The sequence below is a fragment of the Anopheles coustani genome, chromosome 2, assembly GCF_943734705.1.
Source record: "Anopheles coustani chromosome 2, idAnoCousDA_361_x.2, whole genome shotgun sequence".
NCBI lineage: Eukaryota > Metazoa > Arthropoda > Insecta > Diptera > Culicidae > Anopheles > Anopheles coustani.
Genome location: NC_071289.1, coordinates 91,397,739 through 91,417,076, shown reverse-complemented (window position 1 = coordinate 91,417,076; position 19,338 = coordinate 91,397,739). Strand labels below are relative to the sequence as shown.

The 19,338-nt window shown below is 45.4% G+C and overlaps 7 protein-coding genes and 1 non-coding gene across 9 annotated transcripts in view; 3 read left to right on the top strand and 5 right to left on the bottom strand.

Moving 5' to 3' along the window:
• The window catches only part of LOC131266950 (2-aminoethanethiol dioxygenase), a 395,883-nt gene extending 380,082 nt beyond the window's left edge, over positions 1 to 15,801 (bottom strand). Inside the window, exons 1-2 of one of the 2 annotated variants that reach the window (XR_009178377.1) lie at positions 15,559 to 15,801; positions 14,274 to 15,484 (exon numbers count right to left, since the gene is read on the bottom strand). Coding sequence is in view for 1 of the 2 variants with exons in the window: in XM_058269652.1 (XP_058125635.1) it covers positions 14,465 to 15,274 (810 nt within the window). In the remaining variant the exon portion in view is untranslated. Of the gene's footprint in view, positions 1 to 13,935; positions 15,485 to 15,558 lie in introns of those variants that run through there. The other variant, XM_058269652.1, reaches the window with a different exon arrangement.
• Trnav-cac (transfer RNA valine (anticodon CAC)) lies at positions 676 to 748 on the bottom strand. The gene has a single exon. It is a non-coding gene; the product is annotated as a tRNA-Val (tRNA).
• On the bottom strand, positions 868 to 2,157 carry LOC131266946 (small ribosomal subunit protein mS35). Its single transcript, XM_058269647.1, has 3 exons — positions 1,943 to 2,157; positions 1,798 to 1,882; positions 868 to 1,730 (listed from the first exon to the last, which is right to left on the bottom strand). Exons 1-3 carry the CDS (start codon positions 2,061 to 2,063, stop codon positions 938 to 940), a joined length of 999 nt encoding a protein of 332 aa, XP_058125630.1. The 5' UTR covers positions 2,064 to 2,157; the 3' UTR covers positions 868 to 937.
• LOC131266935 (kinesin-like protein KIF18A) lies at positions 2,332 to 7,381 on the bottom strand. Its single transcript, XM_058269631.1, has 5 exons — positions 7,032 to 7,381; positions 5,636 to 6,934; positions 3,456 to 4,497; positions 3,257 to 3,376; positions 2,332 to 2,927 (listed from the first exon to the last, which is right to left on the bottom strand). The coding sequence occupies exons 1-5, from the start codon at positions 7,122 to 7,124 to the stop codon at positions 2,713 to 2,715; spliced, it is 2,769 nt and encodes a 922-aa protein (XP_058125614.1). The 5' UTR covers positions 7,125 to 7,381; the 3' UTR covers positions 2,332 to 2,712.
• Positions 4,707 to 5,580, top strand: LOC131266951 (ribosome-recycling factor, mitochondrial). Its single transcript, XM_058269653.1, has one exon. The coding sequence runs from the start codon at positions 4,740 to 4,742 to the stop codon at positions 5,523 to 5,525; it is 786 nt and encodes a 261-aa protein (XP_058125636.1). The 5' UTR covers positions 4,707 to 4,739; the 3' UTR covers positions 5,526 to 5,580.
• Positions 7,752 to 9,740, top strand: LOC131266938 (lariat debranching enzyme). The gene is made up of 2 exons (XM_058269635.1): positions 7,752 to 7,994; positions 8,068 to 9,740. Exons 1-2 carry the CDS (start codon positions 7,798 to 7,800, stop codon positions 9,587 to 9,589), a joined length of 1,719 nt encoding a protein of 572 aa, XP_058125618.1. The 5' UTR covers positions 7,752 to 7,797; the 3' UTR covers positions 9,590 to 9,740.
• On the top strand, positions 10,229 to 11,222 carry LOC131266947 (mitochondrial thiamine pyrophosphate carrier-like). Its single transcript, XM_058269648.1, has one exon. It carries the CDS (start codon positions 10,240 to 10,242, stop codon positions 11,173 to 11,175), a length of 936 nt encoding a protein of 311 aa, XP_058125631.1. The 5' UTR covers positions 10,229 to 10,239; the 3' UTR covers positions 11,176 to 11,222.
• Positions 15,802 to 16,177: 376 nt separating the features above from the next.
• On the bottom strand, positions 16,178 to 17,612 carry LOC131266945 (ribosome biogenesis regulatory protein homolog). The gene is made up of 4 exons (XM_058269645.1): positions 17,379 to 17,612; positions 16,819 to 17,305; positions 16,494 to 16,750; positions 16,178 to 16,421 (listed from the first exon to the last, which is right to left on the bottom strand). The coding sequence occupies exons 1-4, from the start codon at positions 17,525 to 17,527 to the stop codon at positions 16,271 to 16,273; spliced, it is 1,044 nt and encodes a 347-aa protein (XP_058125628.1). The 5' UTR covers positions 17,528 to 17,612; the 3' UTR covers positions 16,178 to 16,270.
• Between the last annotated feature and the right edge of the window lie 1,726 nt (positions 17,613 to 19,338).

Below are 19,338 nucleotides of genomic sequence, written 5' to 3'. Positions count from 1 at the left end.
CGAGCCGGCAAATCTCAAAAGATGCAGAAAGACTGTTCTTCTGGCCGCGATCGAATGCAACTAATCATACTGTTGGTAAAAGCGTTTGGTTTTAACCATTGCAAGATCCAATCTCTTTTCCAGCGACTTTACTCGACGACTCTGTGGATATTTTCCGGTGCATGGATTTCGCCTCGTGATGCACAATAGAATTTTTTCAACTGCTTGCACGCATCAAAAGTGCTCCTCAAATGGGTTGGTTGTTGCATTTAACGGCTATTGTTATGGTGACAGGACTTCGTCAGTTTACTTTACAAGAAGTAGAACAGGTTGCTGAAAGAAATTGAGGGCAAGATGCACCATAAAAAGAGTCACTGAACCAAGGACAAACATTTCTCATCCACTGTTCTTTAATCTCTCGCCACGGAATGAGAGTGAAATGTTTTCATACACAACCTTTGGCAGTAAAATTTAGGACACATCTCAAATTCAACTCAATTTCATGTTTGAATGTAACTAAATTTAGTAATGTTTTCTCCGGCAATGAAATGCTGCTGAACAAATGTAGAGTATTTCAAATTCATTTCCTAAAACTCACTGTTGAGTCTTATTTTCTGTTAGATTTATAACAAATGTACATGACACACTTTCAAATTTCCCAAGGCAACGAAAACATGAGCAAAAACATAAAAAAATTGTTTCCGCCCGGGTTCGAACCGGGGACCTTCTGCGTGTGAAGCAGACGTGATAACCACTACACTACGGAAACTCCCACTATGGAAGTCGTTAATTAATAATAAAACTTGTACCCCAAACCGTGGCATTTGTTAATCTTTTCTTACCACTAATTCACACTTTCATAACATTTTATAATTCACATAATTCTTTGTCAAAGCACTTTGATGACACATATTTATTACACGTTTCATACTAAACTACACAAGCATACACTTCCTCTTTACTGTGAAGCGCTTAACCCGAGTAATGCCAACGATTGTTCCTTGTACTTGGCCAAATTATACTCGTTTTCGCCATCATTGAATAATCGCGTCACGGAATTGGCATATTCGGTGGGCACCGGCACCCATCCCTCATCACCCTCCTTCCGACCCCAGTTCAGGGTAGCTTCCGCATTTCTTTTGCTGCAATTCCGGTCAAAATCATAATATTCCATGTCGGCTTCACTTTTGCTCTCCTCCCACGGCTCGACCGTGTTCGATTCGTGATACAGCGCTGTCAGCAGATAGATCGCGTAATCGTAATTTTGCCGCTTCAAGGGGCACCGATCGGTGACGATCGTAAGGATATCCGTCTCCGGATCATACCGCTCACCGACCAGTCGCAGGAACTTATCCTTCGCGTGCCGATCCATCTGCAGCGCCGAGAGTCCCAGCTGCACGGTTACGATGCGTGACAGTGGATTCCTTATCGTAGGCAGAGCGTGACAGTAGTCCGACGTGATGACGGTCAGTGGAAAATGGGAGCTCATTTTCTCCTCCGTTTCCAGTCCTTTCGGCCACGGTGTGCAGAACTGTTTCAGTGCCTCGCACTGCCGTTTAATGACGGGCGGTGTCAGGTGCAGGAAGTTCGGTATCTTCATCAGTTCCGCGTTCGCGAACTTTCCCGGCGACATTTGGTTGCGTTTCGTAACGTAACCCTGCCGGATTGGTAGCGGAACCGCGGACGGGTTGAATGATCGTGGGCCCGGCCATACGGCACCCCAGTCCTGATCTGTTGCCATCTGCTGAGATCTGTTTGTGTAGATTCGAACACATATTGTAATGTCTAATGTAGTAAAACAAACGCACAATACTATACCTTGGAGGAGGCACTTCCGGGCGGGGAGCCTTTCGGCGAGCAACACGCTGATTTTTGTTTTGCTTCAAGTTTAATACCCGAAACTCTGGAAAGTTAAATGAATCAGCTTCAGCAACTATCTACTCCACTTTTGCAGAAAGCCTACCTTCATCCTGTTCTACGGACCGTTTCTCCTGCAAATGCGAAGACTGTAATCTGTATCCAACAACTTGCACCGACCTACCCCACGTTGGCAGGCTCGCAACGTAGCGTGTGAAAAGTGCCATGTTTTTACAGTACGAAACAAGTAGCTTTTGCTTGGTAGATTCACAATCGCGGCAGCAAAAATTAACTCGGCATGTATGCCCGGCTAATGTTGTTGATTTTATTGCACATCGCTCAAAAATTACCTCATCTGTGTTTTGACAGCTACTGTCATCTTGGAATACAGAAACTCGACGAAACACAACTCAACGAAACTGAATGTTTGAATAGCAACAGCCAGAATCGGTTGACCCTCATTCGGCTAATGAAAACAATAAGCAATTTACTTTATATTGCAAACTGTATTTTTCATCTGGAGATTTGATTTTGTACAGTATTCCTGATTCACTGATGCATAAACAGCATTAAAAAAACACAACTGTTCGTTTGAGGAATCGGCTATTTGATCGTTGGTTCAGTTTTTTCACCTCTTTTTCTTTTTGAATAAACCATATGCATATTTCAATTCTATCGAGTCTAGAAACGTTCAACGTTCGCCCGAAGCTTATATTTTAAACAAACTTCCTCGTCTATCACTTATGACTAATAACATGAAAATAATAATGTTAGATATATTTAAAGCAGTCTAGAGCGAACGCGCCGGGTAAGACCGAAAGTGTGGGTGTGTATATACGTATAATAAAATTCTCCTATCTCCTTTTGAAGAAATGTCTATTTCTTGATACCCATCAGACGATTGTGCCGGTTTCGGTCACTATCATTCTCTAAATTGTTGTTGACAAAACGCGTGCCAGCCGCCGTTGCTTTGCCCGTCGTTGTGGTACTGCTGCTGGTGCTGGGGACAGTGCTACTACTAGCGACAGCAGCTGCTTCTTTTCCTTTCATCATTCGATACCTATTGATGACGCTTGTTGCAGAAGCATTCGCTGGAAGGACATAAGAAAAAAAATGAGCATAATATATACACTTGATTTAAATAGATAAGATAAACCGGCAAATTTTCGCAAAAATTAATCAAGGAAAGGTTTGCCCTTTTATATTCTGTTTAAAACATTAGCGGTGCAGTATAAATTAAAAATGCGTACTTGAAATCTTCGAAAGACTGTTTTCCTTTGTTAGGGCACAATCGTTATCGCTCGCTTGTTCGGCTGTAATACCGAAAAATACTCTCATCGATAAACTGCATCAAATAACTGTATGTGATTATGTGGCCATCGAGAGGTTGCCGTCCGTTGAAAAGTATCTGTACACTTACCACGACTGCCAGTTCGGTTTATCAAACGTGGACTTTTACCGATGCGTTTTGGGCTCTTTTTACGATTGTCCTTGTGCACAGACAATGCCATTTTTCCTTTCATGGAAGCTCTGCGAAGAACTGGAAAAGAATAATATTTGAAAGAAGCATAAGTGTCGCGGCTCAAAACCCCCCTTTTACAATGTACTTTGTAACGAACCTTTATCCAAGACCTGTGGATCTACATTTGACTCCACCAGCACGTTTGAAAATAATGATTCTGAATCACCATCCTTACCGGATCCAATGTCGAAAGTGGAGTTTGCAATGTTTCCGACGCCAATCTGTTCGTCGGATGTATCGGATTTATCTTCCCCCTTCTCGGTGTGAGATGTCCCACCGAGGTTTCGACTGGTTGAAGCCACTGCTGGAGTAGCAGCTGGCATCATATTGGTTACAACCAACCGCGGAGCCTTTAGCCGTTGAGTGGCCGCTGCTGTTTTGGCGATGCTGCCATGTCCCGTGGTTTTGGTTGGTGTTCGACGAGAAATCGTTGGCCGGGTCCCTACTACAGATGTCGCCTTGAACGAAAGGCCCCGACTGACTGTTTTTGGTTTTTTGAAAACGTTTCGTTCCTCCGTATCAGACGGCTTCGACGATGCAGGACCGCTAGTGTCATGATCCGTTTCCGATTCGCTTTCTCCCCGGATCTTTGTCCTTTTCGCACCGACGACAACTGGCGGGAAATCCACAGCATCATCCGAACAGTCGGACAGGTTGGCAATGTCATCGATGCTATGGTCGGTAATATCAGTTTCGCTTCGCAGGTCCTGCTGGCACTCGTCGTCGAAGAAGGTAACTCCTCGCTGCCTCTGGTTCAACTTGACCAAGCGCTTCAGCTTATCCAACACAATATTGTCCAGTCGATCCAAGTGTCGAAGTAGCAGGTAGTTATTTTGCACGATTTCGCCGCTCAGCTGCATAATCTTGTGCCACAGACGATTCTCCTGACTGTACGTAAACGCGATCTGGAGAACGTGGTCTTTCCATAATGTAGCCTTTGCTGCTGCAATTTCAGCATCTTTGCCAGCCATGTAGGTTTTTAACACACAGCTGAGCTCCGTCTGTAGCACTTCATACCGAAGAGCGTTCCGATTCCGTTGCGCTTGTTGAAGACGTTCCAACCAGCGGTTCTGATCGACTTCTTGACTGGCCAACTGTTTTCCACATCGATCGATTGATGCTTCAATCTTCGCTATATCCTATATGAAAAGAAAAAACAAAACTTAATTACTGAGCCAAGTGAATATAAGATAAGTTTAATTTAGCATATTTGGAGGTTTTAAATCTAAATCCAACGAACACAAATTCAACGAAAAGTTAATTAACGATATGACAGCAGCCGGTTTCGTCAAATCGAAGTCAAAATAAACATCCCTCGCCGACTTGTACTACCAACTGCATCGGGTTGTTACGGTGGTAAACAAGACACTCTTTGGTTATCATGTTACGAATCACCACAACGTTGTTTCGCGCAGTTAACTTAAAACAATTCGATACTATCTTCTGTACCGTTGGAGCTTCAAAATGCGTGGCAAAATTCCCTCCAAACTCTGGTTTCGTATTTCCGGCGAGCACACAATCAGTACGTTATTACGCCAAGGGAAAAGATAAAAAGAAAGACAAAAAAGGAACCACGACGAAGGTGCAGATCAACGAGGAGCAGCTGACCAGTCTGATCAATCTCGAAGGGCTACGCACGCAAATGGAAAAAAGTCTCACCACCATGAAGGAAGATTATGCAAAAAATCTCTCCCTTCGCTCAACGACTGGATCGATTGAGACCCTCCGCATCACCTACGAAGGAAAGGACTATCAATTGCAGGAATTGGGACAAGTTGTTCGAAAGAACCCCAAAACCATCGTCGTCAATCTCATCTCGTTTCCGCAGACTATTCCTGCCGTCCTGCAAGCCATCCAACGAAGTGGAATGAACCTTAATCCTCAGCAGGACGGGACGACGCTCTTTATACCCGTCCCGAAGGTAACGCGTGAACATCGCGAAGGTTTGGCGCGGAATGCAAAAGCGCTGTACATCAAGTGCCGAGATAGAATTAAGGATGCACAGAATCAGTCTATCAAGAAGTTGAAAAAGCAACCGGGTAGCGGCGTATCGGAAGACGACGCATTTCAAGCCCAAGCTCAAATCACAGCCATCGCGGAGGGTTTTATCAAGGAAGCGGAAAAGATAATGGAGTCGAAACAGTCGGAGTTACTAGGAGACAAGTGAAATTAAAGTGTGCTGATAGGCGCGACGTGTTCAAATTGTTACTGCAATTGTTGCACACCAATAAATGATAGTTTATAAATAATTGTGTAATTGATCCTATTGCAACTTACCTCGCTCGACTGACTGCCATCCAGTGTTACAATTCGGGCAATCTGCTCAGCCTGCTCCTTAAGCTTGACGCGCATGTTAAGCAGTTTTTCCTTACTCTTTAGCGCATAGTTGTGCTGCACAGCCTGGAGTAAGCTAGCATAGCAGCTATCGATCCGAGAGGTCCACGTATTAAGGAGCGTTTCGTTCAACGCAGCAGGCGGGGTAGCATCGGAGAGCGTATTGAGTTTGCGATGTTCTTCCAACTCGGCCAACTTTGCCTTCAGCCGGTCGATTTCTTCTGCCTGCTCGTTAACCTTCTTCACCAGGAACTCCTTCGGTACGTTCGAGGGCACGATGTTCTGGCGTACGGTCGTGCGGATCTTCTTTGCGCGCGACGCGTACTTCAGCGTATTATATGTGTCATCATACGTTAGCGAGGACGGAGAAATGTTCGCGATCATCACCGTCTGGCAGTTGCCTCCAAGGCTATCCTTCAGAATGCGCGTCAAGTTGGAGTCGCGGTACGGAATGTGCTTTAGTCCATCGGCCAACTTATTGATGCAGTTACCCAGAGCCAGCAATGACTTATTAATGTTCGCGCCCTCCTTGAACCGCGCACCCAGCCCCTTTGTGCTAGCAGCCCGTTCACTGCCAGCCAGATCAATCATAGACAATTTCACGGTGCGTTTCTGACCCGTCTTCTTCTCCACCATACGAATGTGGACCTGGAAAATGGCATGGCTGCGGCTACTCTCGGCATTTGCATCCGTCGGATGTTGGGTTCGGTTGCGGTTACCGAGAGCCAATAGATCCAGCAGCTCGTTCGCGCTATGAATTTGTTTGAGAACCAATCCGCTAACTACCACTCCATTGGCATCCTCGCGAAGTTTCAGAGGACCACTTTTCGTGAGCAAGTTCATTACCAGCTCATTGTAAACCTCCAAGTAGGAGATGCCGATATCGAACTTCCGTACATCGCTGAGGGCTTCAATTTCACGAAACAATTCTTTCATCGTCAAGAACGTTATGCCCGGGCAGTTTTCGTTTCCCAGCATCGTATGAGTCTTCCCGGCTCCGGTTGCACCATAAACGAATACCGAACAATTGTACCCATTCATGACCGACTGCACCAGCGGTTTCGTGCAAGCCTCGTGTATGTCCGCGTTTGTTGCAGTGTTGTCGAATACATCATCGTACTCCATTGTGAGCTTCTTTTTAATGCGCTTGGTGATGTCGCGGTGAGTTTGTTTCACGCCGTGAAAGAAGAATTCATCCTCATCTTCGTCCGGATCAAACATTAACGTTGACTTATCAAGAACCTGAAACCAAATAACAATCGCTTAGCATATAGAGCAACTGTTGATCCGCCGAACCATCGTCAGTCTCAGTTCGCTCGGAAGCTATCATACAACTAACCTTAATGATATTTCTCGGGTTCTTTTCCTTTTCCTGCTCGTTGAACGGCCGCAATCGCACGGCAACTTTTATTTTCCGAGAATCAGTAGCCATTTTGTGACTTTTAATGAAAAACTTGCTCTTCTTTACTATTCTTCGAACAAACTTCACTTTCGCACGGCTCGCACTTTTCTACTGAACTAAACTAAACTAAATTTTCAATGTCTACTATAATTAAAACCACATCGATTGGAAAATCGTCTTTTTATAGTTAAACATTTTCAATACTTTTTCAGATCGGTTGTTTTTGATGCACTGATTCGAGGATTACTTGTTATTCACACGCAACGAAGCAAACTTATTCCTTTCTGTTGGTAGCTTCAACCGAATGCGATGCATCATCTTTTACTTCAAACCGTTTGGAAATAACGGTCGCCTTGTTTGCCTAGTGAAAAGAAAATGACAGATTCTGGAACAACGATGGACGCTTTATATACTGTGGTGATTATTTTCTCCCTCGATTCTCTCGTCAGGTACGCAAAAGACGATAAGATGTTATTTTTTTAAAGAGGTAAAATGCCAGGCTAATGTTAATGGCTCTTAATTTTTACCTGTACAACAAGACTTGATATTTTAATTACTCTTGGGTTTGATATACTATCTCAGTTTTTTCACTGGTATAGAAGCGTTGCTTAATTTAAATCTGTCAACTGGGGTGCTGAAAGATCGGTCCAAACAAAACAAAACTTTCCTACTTCACCGGCTGTGCTTTTAGCGAAAATTTGTAATGAAAATTGCAGTGGAAGGTTGTGCTCATGGTGAGCTGGAAAAGATTTACGACCTTATAGCGTCGATACAGGAACAGCAAAACACCACGATAGATTTGCTAATATGTTGTGGCGATTTCCAGTCGACACGAAACTTGCAAGACTTGCAGTGTATGGCCGTCCCTCAGAAGCACTTGGACATGTGTAGTTTCTACAAGTAGGTAGACTGAAGATTTTGTTTCCTCACGATTGCCTGCAGGGGATTTAATCTTTCCACTTCTACCTTATAGGTACTATAGTGGCGAAAAGAAAGCACCCATACTAACTTTGTTCATCGGTGGAAACCACGAAGCATCGAACTACCTCCAGGAACTACCCTACGGTGGATGGGTAGCGCCAAATATTTACTACCTTGGCTACGCCGGTGTGGTAGATTGCAACGGTATTAGAATCGGAGGCATATCGGGCATTTTTAAGGGTCACGATTTTCTGAAGGGTCGTTTCGAATTTCCACCCTACGACGAAGCCACAAAGCGAAGCGTGTACCATCAGCGTCAGATTGATGTGTTCAGGCTGAAGCAACTTTCGACACCGGGTGTGGACATAATGCTGTCACACGATTGGCCTCGGGGAATCACCCAGTTTGGCAATGTCACGCAGCTATTACGCTTCAAGCCCGCATTCCGGGAGGACATCGAATGCAACAAACTCGGAAGTGCACCATGTGAGGATCTACTGCAGAAACTCCGCCCACCGTACTGGTTTGCAGCGCACTTGCATTGCAAATTTGCGGCCCTCGTCCCTCACCGCGACGAAGAACCGACCAAGTTTCTCGCACTGGATAAGTGTTTACCGAAGCGGAGATTCCTGCAGGTGCTGGACATTCCTACATCGCCCGATGCAACGAACGGCCCGGTGCGCCTTAAGTACGACCTCGAATGGTTGACGATTCTGAACCTTACAAATCATTTGATAAGCATTCGCAGCTCCAATGGCTACATGCCCGGTGAGGGTTCGGACGAACGGTTCAACTTTACGCCGACCGAGGAGGAAAAGGCCAAGGTTTTGGATCGATTCGGTGGTGACTTGCACATACCGACCAACTTCGTGAGGATAGCCGAACCTTTCCAACCGGTACAAGACGACAATACGGTGGACATGAGATCCATCGAGCAACCCCAAGCTTATCTTAATCCGCAAACGACTACGTTTTGCGACAAACTCAACATTGACGATCCGCTTCGGTTGGCCATGCTCATGACGAGACACCAGCTGAACAACTCGACATACGTTGACCCTTTGCCTGTGGCATCTGAAGAAAGCGAACCCGAAACATCATCAATAGTAAAGCAAAAAGTTCAAAATACTGATGAATTAACCCTTGATGAGGAAGATGATATTGAGGCAATGGAATGTGCCCCCCAGAAAGATAGCCAAGACCAGCGCCCAACGACGGATATTCGACAATCACTGTCTTCCTCTTTGCCACAACCGAAATGGAGGCATCACGATTCGCATGATTCCGATCAGTCAACGACCATGAATGATTCAACGAGCATTTCCACCCCGAACTGCAGTATGCTCAGCCTTTCCATGCCACAGGAAGCGGACGAAAAAGGCCTCCTGAGTCTATCAGAGTCGGGCCTGGCTGTAGATGATTTGAATCTATCCAGTCCTCATAATTCCGGGTTGACGACAAGGGCCGATGTGGCAGCATCGGAAGAGCAAAACAAGACGGAATCGGATAACCCTCCGGTGAAGAAATTCAAGCGTCGCAATCAAACGATCTACGGTAAAGAGGATAGTGAATAGGAGTATCTAATTGACGCTAGCTGATCGCAAAATGTGGAAGAAAATTTTCTGAATAAACATGTGCAAATTAGGTATACTATTTCCGTATTTGGTGTAAGGAAATTCATTTCACAAACAATGTTTTCTAGAAATATACCCGTTGGATGATGAAACTAAATTCTAATGCGTCGATTTTGTTTGAAACAAATTCGTTATCATTTTTTTTATTATCATTTTAGCGAATGTCAAACCCTCACTTTGGATCAGCTGGGACGTGGTATGTGCGCACGTGCGGGTCAAAAAGTGACGACTTGGAATGAAGGAAAAGAGCGGCCTTCGTGGGTTCAAAACAAACATCTCGATCTCGCAACTGATCGCAATAGTCTTTCTGTCATTTCGGAAAGCGCTGGAATGGAACGCACAAACAGTTTCCCGCAGTGAGATTACGTAGTTACAATCAAGGAATACGCAGGGAACTTGTCGCCGCCGTCGTCGTACGTGACCATGAGAAGCAAGGTCAGACTACTTACGCATCCGCATCGGTAGTCAAGTTCAGCCGCGCAAAGGTGATGTAATAACCATCAACACACCAGCGGGAAGTTGATATTTCGGAACAAACGGATTGACCGGACAAACCGCAGCACAGGCACACACCCCCAGCGCAGAGGTAGATGGACCGCGAAAAGCACAGTACAACCCGGTACGCCGGTCTAGCCGGCGGCATGACCGGATGTATAACCCGCTTCATCTGCCAACCACTGGACGTGTTGAAAATTCGCCTCCAGCTCCAGGTGGAACCGATCGCGACCAGCTCGAACCACTCCAAATATCGTTCGATGTTACAATCGATCGCCTGCATCTACCGTGAGGAAGGTCTGCTAGCTTTCTGGAAGGGTCACAATCCGGCCCAGGTGCTTTCCCTCGTGTACGGTGTGGCGCAGTTTTCTTTCTACGAACGATTAAACAGCCTTCTGCGTAGTGTGCCGATGCTGGAAGGGCACGATCAGGGTCGCCAGTTCCTCTGTGGTGCTTGCAGTGGTTCGTTTGCTGCCCTTACCATCATGCCGCTGGACGTCATACGGACACGACTCGTTTCACAGGATCCCGGCCGGGGCTACCAAAACGCCCTGCAGGGTTTGACGGAGATTTACCGACACGAAGGCGTCAGGGGATTGTATCGGGGTGCCGGGCCAGCGATGCTACAAATTGCGCCATTGGCCGGTGGCCAGTTCATGTTTTACAACCTATTCGGTACGCTGGCCAAGCAGTTGCACGGGCTGCCGGTCGAGGCAAAGCTACCATCGCAGGAACTGTTCGTTTGCGGTGGGCTGGCTGGTCTGTGTACGAAACTGCTCGTCTATCCACTAGATCTAACAAAAAAGAGACTGCAGATACAGGGTTTCGCAAACAGCCGGCAAACGTTCGGACAGCACTTCGTTTGTCGCCATATGTTCCACTGCCTGGTGCAGGTTGGTCGAGGTGAGGGCCTTCGCGGTCTGTACAAAGGTTTACTGCCGTCCCTGCTAAAGGCCGGGTGTACTTCCGCTTTTTACTTTATGATCTACGACAGTCTGTTGGTGCTGTTCAACAGCAAAGGGAAGCTTTAACGTTGTATACATAAATACGGCTTAGCCATAACGCACATTCTACAATTCTCGTTCTGGTTTGTTCATCAATACATTAAAATACATCTTCTTCGGGAAATACTTACGGGTTAATGCACTTTTTCTGCTTTTCATGCCCGAACAATTTTGTTGTATTGTAGTAGAATTGACATGTTTATTACCAGCTTGTTAGTAATTCAAATGAACAAAGAATACATTGAGTAATGTAGGTAACGACCTAGAAATAGTTGTCCTAAGCTTCAAAATCAAAATCAAAGTCGAAACTATCTGCCTCTTTTCCCTTCTTAGCTGTTTGCTCCTGTCTCGATGAGGTTCCAGCCACCGGTTCTTCGCTCATAAGGAAATCGAAATCGCCACCACCAGCATCATCTTCTCCGAAGCTTGTGTCCAAGTTTTCGGGAGAAAAATTCACATCAAACTCAGCGCTCGAACTTTGTTGGAGACCAAAGTCAAATGAGCCGTGGCTTGAAGACGCCTGGACCGATAGTTCCAGACTCTCGTCTGCCTTGTCCTCGCTGTTCGCAGTAGGCTGTGTCTGTTGCTTCTGTTTGGCGCTTGCTACGTTCTTTTCGGAATTTATTGGAGATTTACGCGTAGAAGTAGAATCACGACGACTTTTTCTAGTGCTTAATTTTGCAGCTTCAAGAACAAGTGGTACTTTCGAAGGCTGCTCCTTCTCAGGCGAATTTTGCAGAGGTTTCAATGTGTCCGCTGCTGCTGTTGGCCGATTCTTCTTGCTGGAGCAAGCATCCGTTTGACGTGCCTGTGCACGTGTCTGTGCACGTGTTTCTTGCTTAGGAACCGATGCTTGTTTGGAATTCTGCGCTACCTCTTTGATGCTGGTAACAGTCTTCGTAAAGTCCTGGCACTTAGGTGAAGGCACACGATTGGTCAACGACTTCTCTTTTGTGAGAATTCTCGGTGTTTGTTGTACAGCTGATGGTAAGTTTTGCTTCACATGCAATAATTCCACGCTACCTTTAGTTTTTCCACCAATAATGCCTTCGTGAACTTCCTTATTCGTTTCTCTATTCGGTGGCGAGCCGTTTTCCTTGTCACCCATTACGCCATCTTCCGCCGCCAACTCAGCACGTGATTGAGCACGAGGTTGCTTGGCAACATCCGCAGGTTTCTTGCGTTTCATTGGAGATGGAGATCTTTTCTGCTTGCGTTTCGATGTACGTACCGCTGCTTTTCCACTTTCATTTGTGCTCGAAGTTTGCTGGTATGAAGAGTCGTTGATATCCTTCAAAGCTGGTTTGTAGTTCCACGACGAACCAATTTTCCGTAAAATTTCAGGAAAATCATTGGGATTTTTAAAAATATCCTCAATGGATCTGAAATCCTCGTCGGCGTTATTAACTAAGTTCAAGCTGATACCAGTAACGCTGTCTTCGCTGCCATTCAGTTGATCGTTTTTTTCACGAATCGCGATGCCATCAGATCTTGCCTTCATAAGCGAAGCGGACTCTTCACGTTCTTGCCCCAACCGTATACGCATTGCTGCCAGCTCGGCGCGTCGGTTATGTAATTCGCCAATTTTGACGACCAGCGCAACAAAAGATTGCATCCTTTCTTCAGATTCTTTTTCGTATTCCTTCAGCTCTTGTTGCAGGGCAAGTTGATTTTCCTCCAAATTTTGCTGCAGTCTGCGGACTTCTTCGTTTGCATTTTCCAGCTGCAACAAAACCGGTGACTGGCGCAGGGCCAGCAGTTGACGCTCCTGGCAACGGAGCAACTCCTTCAGTTTATGTTCATACTCTTTGTCGTACTGCGCTTTTAAAAAGCTGATGGTAGAATCTGGCATCTTCTCATTCTTTACTGCCAATTGTGATATGCGTTTTTCAATCATTGCACGAACAATGTTACGATTTTCGCATGCGATAGCACATCGCTTGTTAGCTTCTTCAATGTCTGCATTTACGCTGTTCTTTAATATTGTAAGTTCTGTAGGCGGGATAACATTTAATATTAGTAAGTGTGTTTTGTATTTTTAGTTTACCGATATCTAACGCTCACCCGATACTAGCCGCTTCACTTCGTTCAAGCGTTCTCTCTTTGAAGCAATCTGCCTGCGCAACTGCTCCTTCTGCTTACACTCAGAAAGCGTTGTTTCATTCGATGTGGCTGTCTGTACATATTTTTAAACGTATTAAACTGGTTTAAATCGTCAATGAGGAACATGTAGGAAGTAGATTACATACCAAGTATTCGGACTTAATAACTTCGAACGCAGCAGCAACGGAAGACTCCATCTTGTCTGACAGTTGTCCAACGACTGGCGATTCCAAACGAACATCGTGTCTGTTCGTGCTGTCCAGCGTGTTCATGGCACACTTGGATCTTTGACTGTACGAGGTGCTTTTATTATTGAGTACACAATGAACTTTAGAAAAAACCATTGATACAAAATCATATTCCTAAGTTCCCTTCTAGTTTAATACTTTAGAAAGTTTGTGTTGGTGGAATAGGAGTATTGTAGAATACTAGCAGTGGATATGCAACACAAGCAATCGATAAATGGGTGATACATCTTTTCGTAAAATCTGTACCTCCCACTAAACAGAGTTCACAAAATGCAAGTAATTTGAAACTAGTGTTTTCTTTGATAAGCTTTAAATTTATCTTTCAAACTCCTGTCCATGAAAAGTGACTGAATCGGTATGGAGTGCATAGTTCTCCGTTGGACAATATCTACTCAGACGTAAGTTCTTTCTTCTGAAACAATTTAAATGAACCAGCTCATTTTACCTTTCTTTTATTTATATTGTGTATTGAAGTTTAAATTTTGTTTTATTTAACGTTATTGTTTGAAGCTAGCATTCTACTGTTTTCTAACAAACTCTACGGTATTTTGACCGCGGGATTACATTACAACGTACCATACCAAAAAACTGGTACGGTCAAGTGGCAGCGTACCATTCCAAAGGCAACCCTGCACTTCTGGGCTGCAGCGTACAAAATCGGTTCATGACAACTGACCGTACCAGTTTTTGATATGGTACGCTGTAATGTAGTCCCGCGGTTAGAATATCCTGCAGCCACATTCCATCATTTTGCCTACCGTCGGAACGTGATACGCAGTATCGCCCCGTTTTCTAGGCGCGATAAACGAGCAAATAACAAAAAACGAAATCAACGTTACTAAACTACTATAAACTAAGGGTGAGCATGCAAGCAGCTACAAGCTACAGTTATCAAATAGTACGGAAACGGATATGGAACTGCTGCTTCCGCCGACTTCGCCCCTGGGTGCCTAGGGAAGAAAGGCTTACACCGGCCGATCCGTCGCAGACTCGTACGGCGGCGGTGGGGCGGTTCCTTCCTCGTAGTCCATGAAACCCGGCGGGGTGTAGTGTACGGTATCACAGTAGTAGTGGTCCGGGTTAGGAATCGTCTCGAGCACATAACGGGGCCGCTCGTCGTCGTGCAGTGGCGACGGTTTGTCCGGGCTTCCGATCGGTTCCAGCTCGGCCAGATGCCGCGGTACTGGCACTTTGCGGTAGAAATAGTACTGCGGCTGGCTGGCGGTGTTGTACGGTGGGCTGAGAATATCGAAAAATGCCGCCGGCCCACCGATGGCTGTGATTTCGTGGAAGTTACGCTCGGTCGGCGTCAGTAGCGCACAGTCTCCCGGACTCGAGCTGATGATTTTCTCCGGCTCGGCAGCCACCAGCACATGGCGCTGCCCTTTGCCGACCCCCACCAACAGCTCGTCCGCGTCCCGCCGGGCAAGCTCGCTGTAGCTGCAGATTTGGACCGCCCCGGACACGACCCGCAGTAGGCCGTGCATGCGCGGGTGATCATGCAGCGGCATGGTGTAGTTTTCGCGCAGCACAAACACGGACATTGCGAAGCAATCGTTTTCGAACACTCCCACATACGTGCAGGGGGCCTTGGTTGGTCTTTGGAACGTGTCCGTGGCCACCAAGGAACCATCGAGACCGATGTCGGCTAGCGTGAGCTGATCGACCAGGCGACGCAATGCGTTCAGATTGGTGCCAAACTTCGGATCGCTCACGCTCGTATACTCGAAGGTTTGCCGAGCCTGCCGGAAAACTCGGGCAAAGAGTGCACTCATTCTGTGGCTTTTGTTTCACTTATATCAAACTACTTAACCACAGTTTAGTGTACAAATTGCGTTCCTTTTCCTTTGCGGTGTATCCTGAACCAATCCTGCTTTCGACGGAGAAGTTCGATGACTGGAAGTTTTCACAACTACCAAACTCCAGGGTCACTTAGACCTCCAGCAACAACACCGACTGCAGCTGCACACTGTGCAAACATATTCCTATGAGGAATGCAGCAAAAATGCCAAATTCAATGATTACTATGTTTTTCTACCCTCCTCCCTGCCAAACGCACCAGTTATCACCAAGGATCTCTACCATACCAGGTTGGCCGGATCAATCGGAGCACCAATCCGATTGGGATTGGTAGTGACTTCGTCCAGCTTGTCCGAGTGGAAAAGAGGAGTCCGGCCGCCTTACCACCTAGCAGCCCCGGAAGGAGAAGGAGTTACCGGAGCCCCGGGTTTTCGATCCGCACAACAACTTTTGACTGAATGTTTTGCTACCCCACTTCTTCGTGAAAGACAGCTGTGCCAGAGCAAGATGGTAGATTGTATTGATCCGCTGTTGGATGACAGTTTTCGTTCCTACGCCTTCAACGAAGCCGGTAAAATATGCAGCACCCGGTGCGCTGCATATGCGTGTAGTTTCTCTAATGTAGAAATGGATTTCCGTCACGAAAGGTAAATTCCAACAAGACTTCAAAGGAAAATCCGGTAACCCACATAGGGTTTTCCATCCACCCAACCGATTGACCTCGATGCACTTTTCTCTAACGTCCTTCACCCACTGCAATATATTCGTGGAAGTGTTAAATATTTCTTTCAATCGAACGGAATCGGTGACGTAATGTATATTGAAAAGCACGTTCGTGCTAATCGATACCATATAATATCAAAATATTTAAGAAAATAAAATACCCACTATGCGCTTCTTTGTTAGGCGTAAATATAAACGTATAATTTTTTTCATGTTGGATTATGGTATGACAAAACCTATCACTAACCCTAACGGCGTTTACGGCCAACTGCGCGCTTACTGGGATTGCGTTTTCCTTGGCCACCCTTCGGCTTCTTTCTGCCGAATCCTTTCGCCTTTTTGCCTTGCTTTTTCTTCTTTTTACCATCGTTTCCATTTTCGTCCATAGCAGCTTCGCGTCTGCAAAAATAAAACAAGAAGGATTTTATTGAACGTCCACAAAAACCCCAACTGCCAATTAAGGATACATACTCGGCCCGAGCCTCTGCCTTTTGTATCGAAATAGCGCGATCAATGTCGATCTTGGGCTTTTTGTTTAGAACCTTCGATACGATCTCCAGGTTACGTCGCTTCTCGCCGGCCAGTGAGACTGGTTTTTTCTTGCGCTTCTCACCAGGCATCAGTTCCTTCACGCCAATGCCACGAGCCTTCTTTTCCTTCGGTAGAGAATCTTGGAACACCCCCACGGAGGCCGTCGATGCTTTCGTAATGTTGGAAGCAGTGATAAGCTAGCCGATGGCAACAAGAGAAACAGACATTCAGCATACAAACAATTGTTTATTTCGAGGCCACTTACCTGTTTCGAGGATGCAGATTCCGGTCCAACGAAACCGGTGCGCGGGATGGCGATCTTCTTTGCACGGGCAATGTTTCGCATACGCGCCACCTCGTTCTTTGCCACACGTTCGATGCGCAGATCGCGCTTCTCTTTGAACATGTCCCGGTTGGGATCGTTGTGTGGTACCTCCAACACCCAGTCCTTTTCCTTTTCGGCCTTGTACCGCTGGTAGCCGTACGTGGGCACCCATTTGTCCAGCACTTCATCGTACACCTTCTTGTCGCGCACCCGTTTCTTGATGCCTTTCAGTTTGGCGAATTCCTCCCATTTGGTCAGTGGTTTCGGTACAGGTAGTTTTCTGGCGCGTGGTAGCACTGCTTTAGGTGCAGGCAGTTTCGCTACTATCGATTCTTGCACGCGCTCGGTCGGCAGTTCCCAGACACTGTTGATGAGCAGCTGCACATTGTCACGGGTTAAATCAAGCACATACTTTTCCCGATCAGCTCTATCGTTGGGGGGAAAAGAAGTCAGACATGTTCATGTGAGAATTGCAACCACAGTGGAAGTTTTGTGCTTACCTCAGTTGTTCATCGTCGAAGTAGTTCGGATCGGTCACCAACAAATGGCCGATATCAACTGTTGCATCCAATGGTTTCACTACTGTGATTGGTTTGTATTTTTGCTGCTCTTGCTGCTGCTTTTCCAGCACTTCTTTGACGATATCCATTGGCACAGAGCGTGGAAACGAGGCTTTCTACTGTTAAATTCTACACCGCAATCAGTAAACACGTTTTCCACGCTTTCTGTGGCAAGTGTCTTGTTTACTTCACGCGATCGGCTTGTCAATTCGTTGTCAAACGAACTTGACAGATGATCCCTAGGGGCCCTCTAGCGGAAATGTTCGTAAACTGATATTGTTTGCCATTTAATTTCAAATGTAGCAGACCGTTTGAATCTTCCACAAAAAAACAAATCGTTTTAATCCATGGAACAACACATTCCCAAAAAACAGCCAAATAAATAGGTTTAATACTATTAAAACATTTAAAACATAGTTGCCCAAAGTAGAACTTCTATCATACAACCCCCGATGTCATCATGGTTGGTAATATCAATATTATAAAACAAATACAAATTTACCAATCACTTCATTTTGCGATCTCTTTTGGAAAAGAGTGTGTTTGTTTCTTGTTTGCTTGCGCTTGTGGTATTTCTTAAATTCTGCATAATCTCCCTACTGCTCGTTGCTTACTGCTATTTCTGCTCGACAAGCATTTCTTTATAGTCCAAACACATTCTTCCGTGCGATTCCTTACGGCAATAGAGTTTCTTAGCGTTACGTTAGGGCATACTTACTAGAATAGTTCTGTGTGTGTGTCTGTCTGTATGTGCCCCCTTTCTTTCTCGCGATCCAGTTTTCCCTGCATGTTCTTATGCATAGGCAAGTGTAACAGTTGATTCATCGCTACTGTAAATAATGTGTTTTATACGTCCAGTGTCCTTACAACTGCGAGAGATGTTACAATAGTGTTGCCTTGGTTCGCCACCTGGATGATTAAATTCTCTTGGGCCGAATTGCTGATCAGTATGTCTTCTCAAGCTTTTATTTATTCCACTTGGGGGGCTTTTTATTGTGTTCTATAATTGTATCCTTTATACAACACGTCCAAAAGAAAGAAGGAATTTAGTGTTGAGAAGCATCGGATCTGGCATTTGCAAATGTTTAAGATTAGCATGTTTCCTTGCGCTCCACTCGCTTCTGTTTTTTCGCACTTTCTATCGTTCGAATAATCATCGATTGAGGAGATCGTTGTTGCACGATGGATAATGAGTCATGAACTGATCAACCATCTTCTACTATTAACTGTATTGCTCATAACTTTTTCTGTTTATTTCTGAAGCTCCGGATAAATTATTTATGAGTGCGCATTTTGCTTGCATGGTTCTCTCGGTAAGATCTCGAAAAAAAAACTACCACAGTGCTTCCATCTACCACCCATCACCACCCATCACCACCACCAACAAGTTAATGAGCGCGAAATGATGTTAAATGGACGTGAACGGGGTTTTTGCTGTTTTTGTTGATGTTGTATATACTACTAATTATGGCAACACTAGAGCACTAAGAACCTATTACGTCTTTGTTATGCTACATCTTTGATATCCTTTCGACCGCCCCCGATTTCGGTTAAACGGCTTACGATACTATCATATCGCTCCTCATCTCTGCTGCTTTCCCTAATATGCTACGATAAATCTATTGTTTTTTCTTTATGTTTTAATCCATTTGTGTGTATAGTGGTGTTTTATCGTTACTTGTCCTTTTGTTTCTGCTGAGAGATGATTTGCATTGGGCCGATATTACGATTCTTCCGCAAGCGTTCCTTTCTGGGTCGGGTGGGAGGGGGTGGTTTTATGACTGATGGCTATTATTTCTAATCCGAAACTGTTTTCAAAGCAATATTATCAATTTAATGGCATGTGTATACATGCAACGGTGATACAAAACAGGGAGTGAAAAAAGAAGGCCAAAATGTC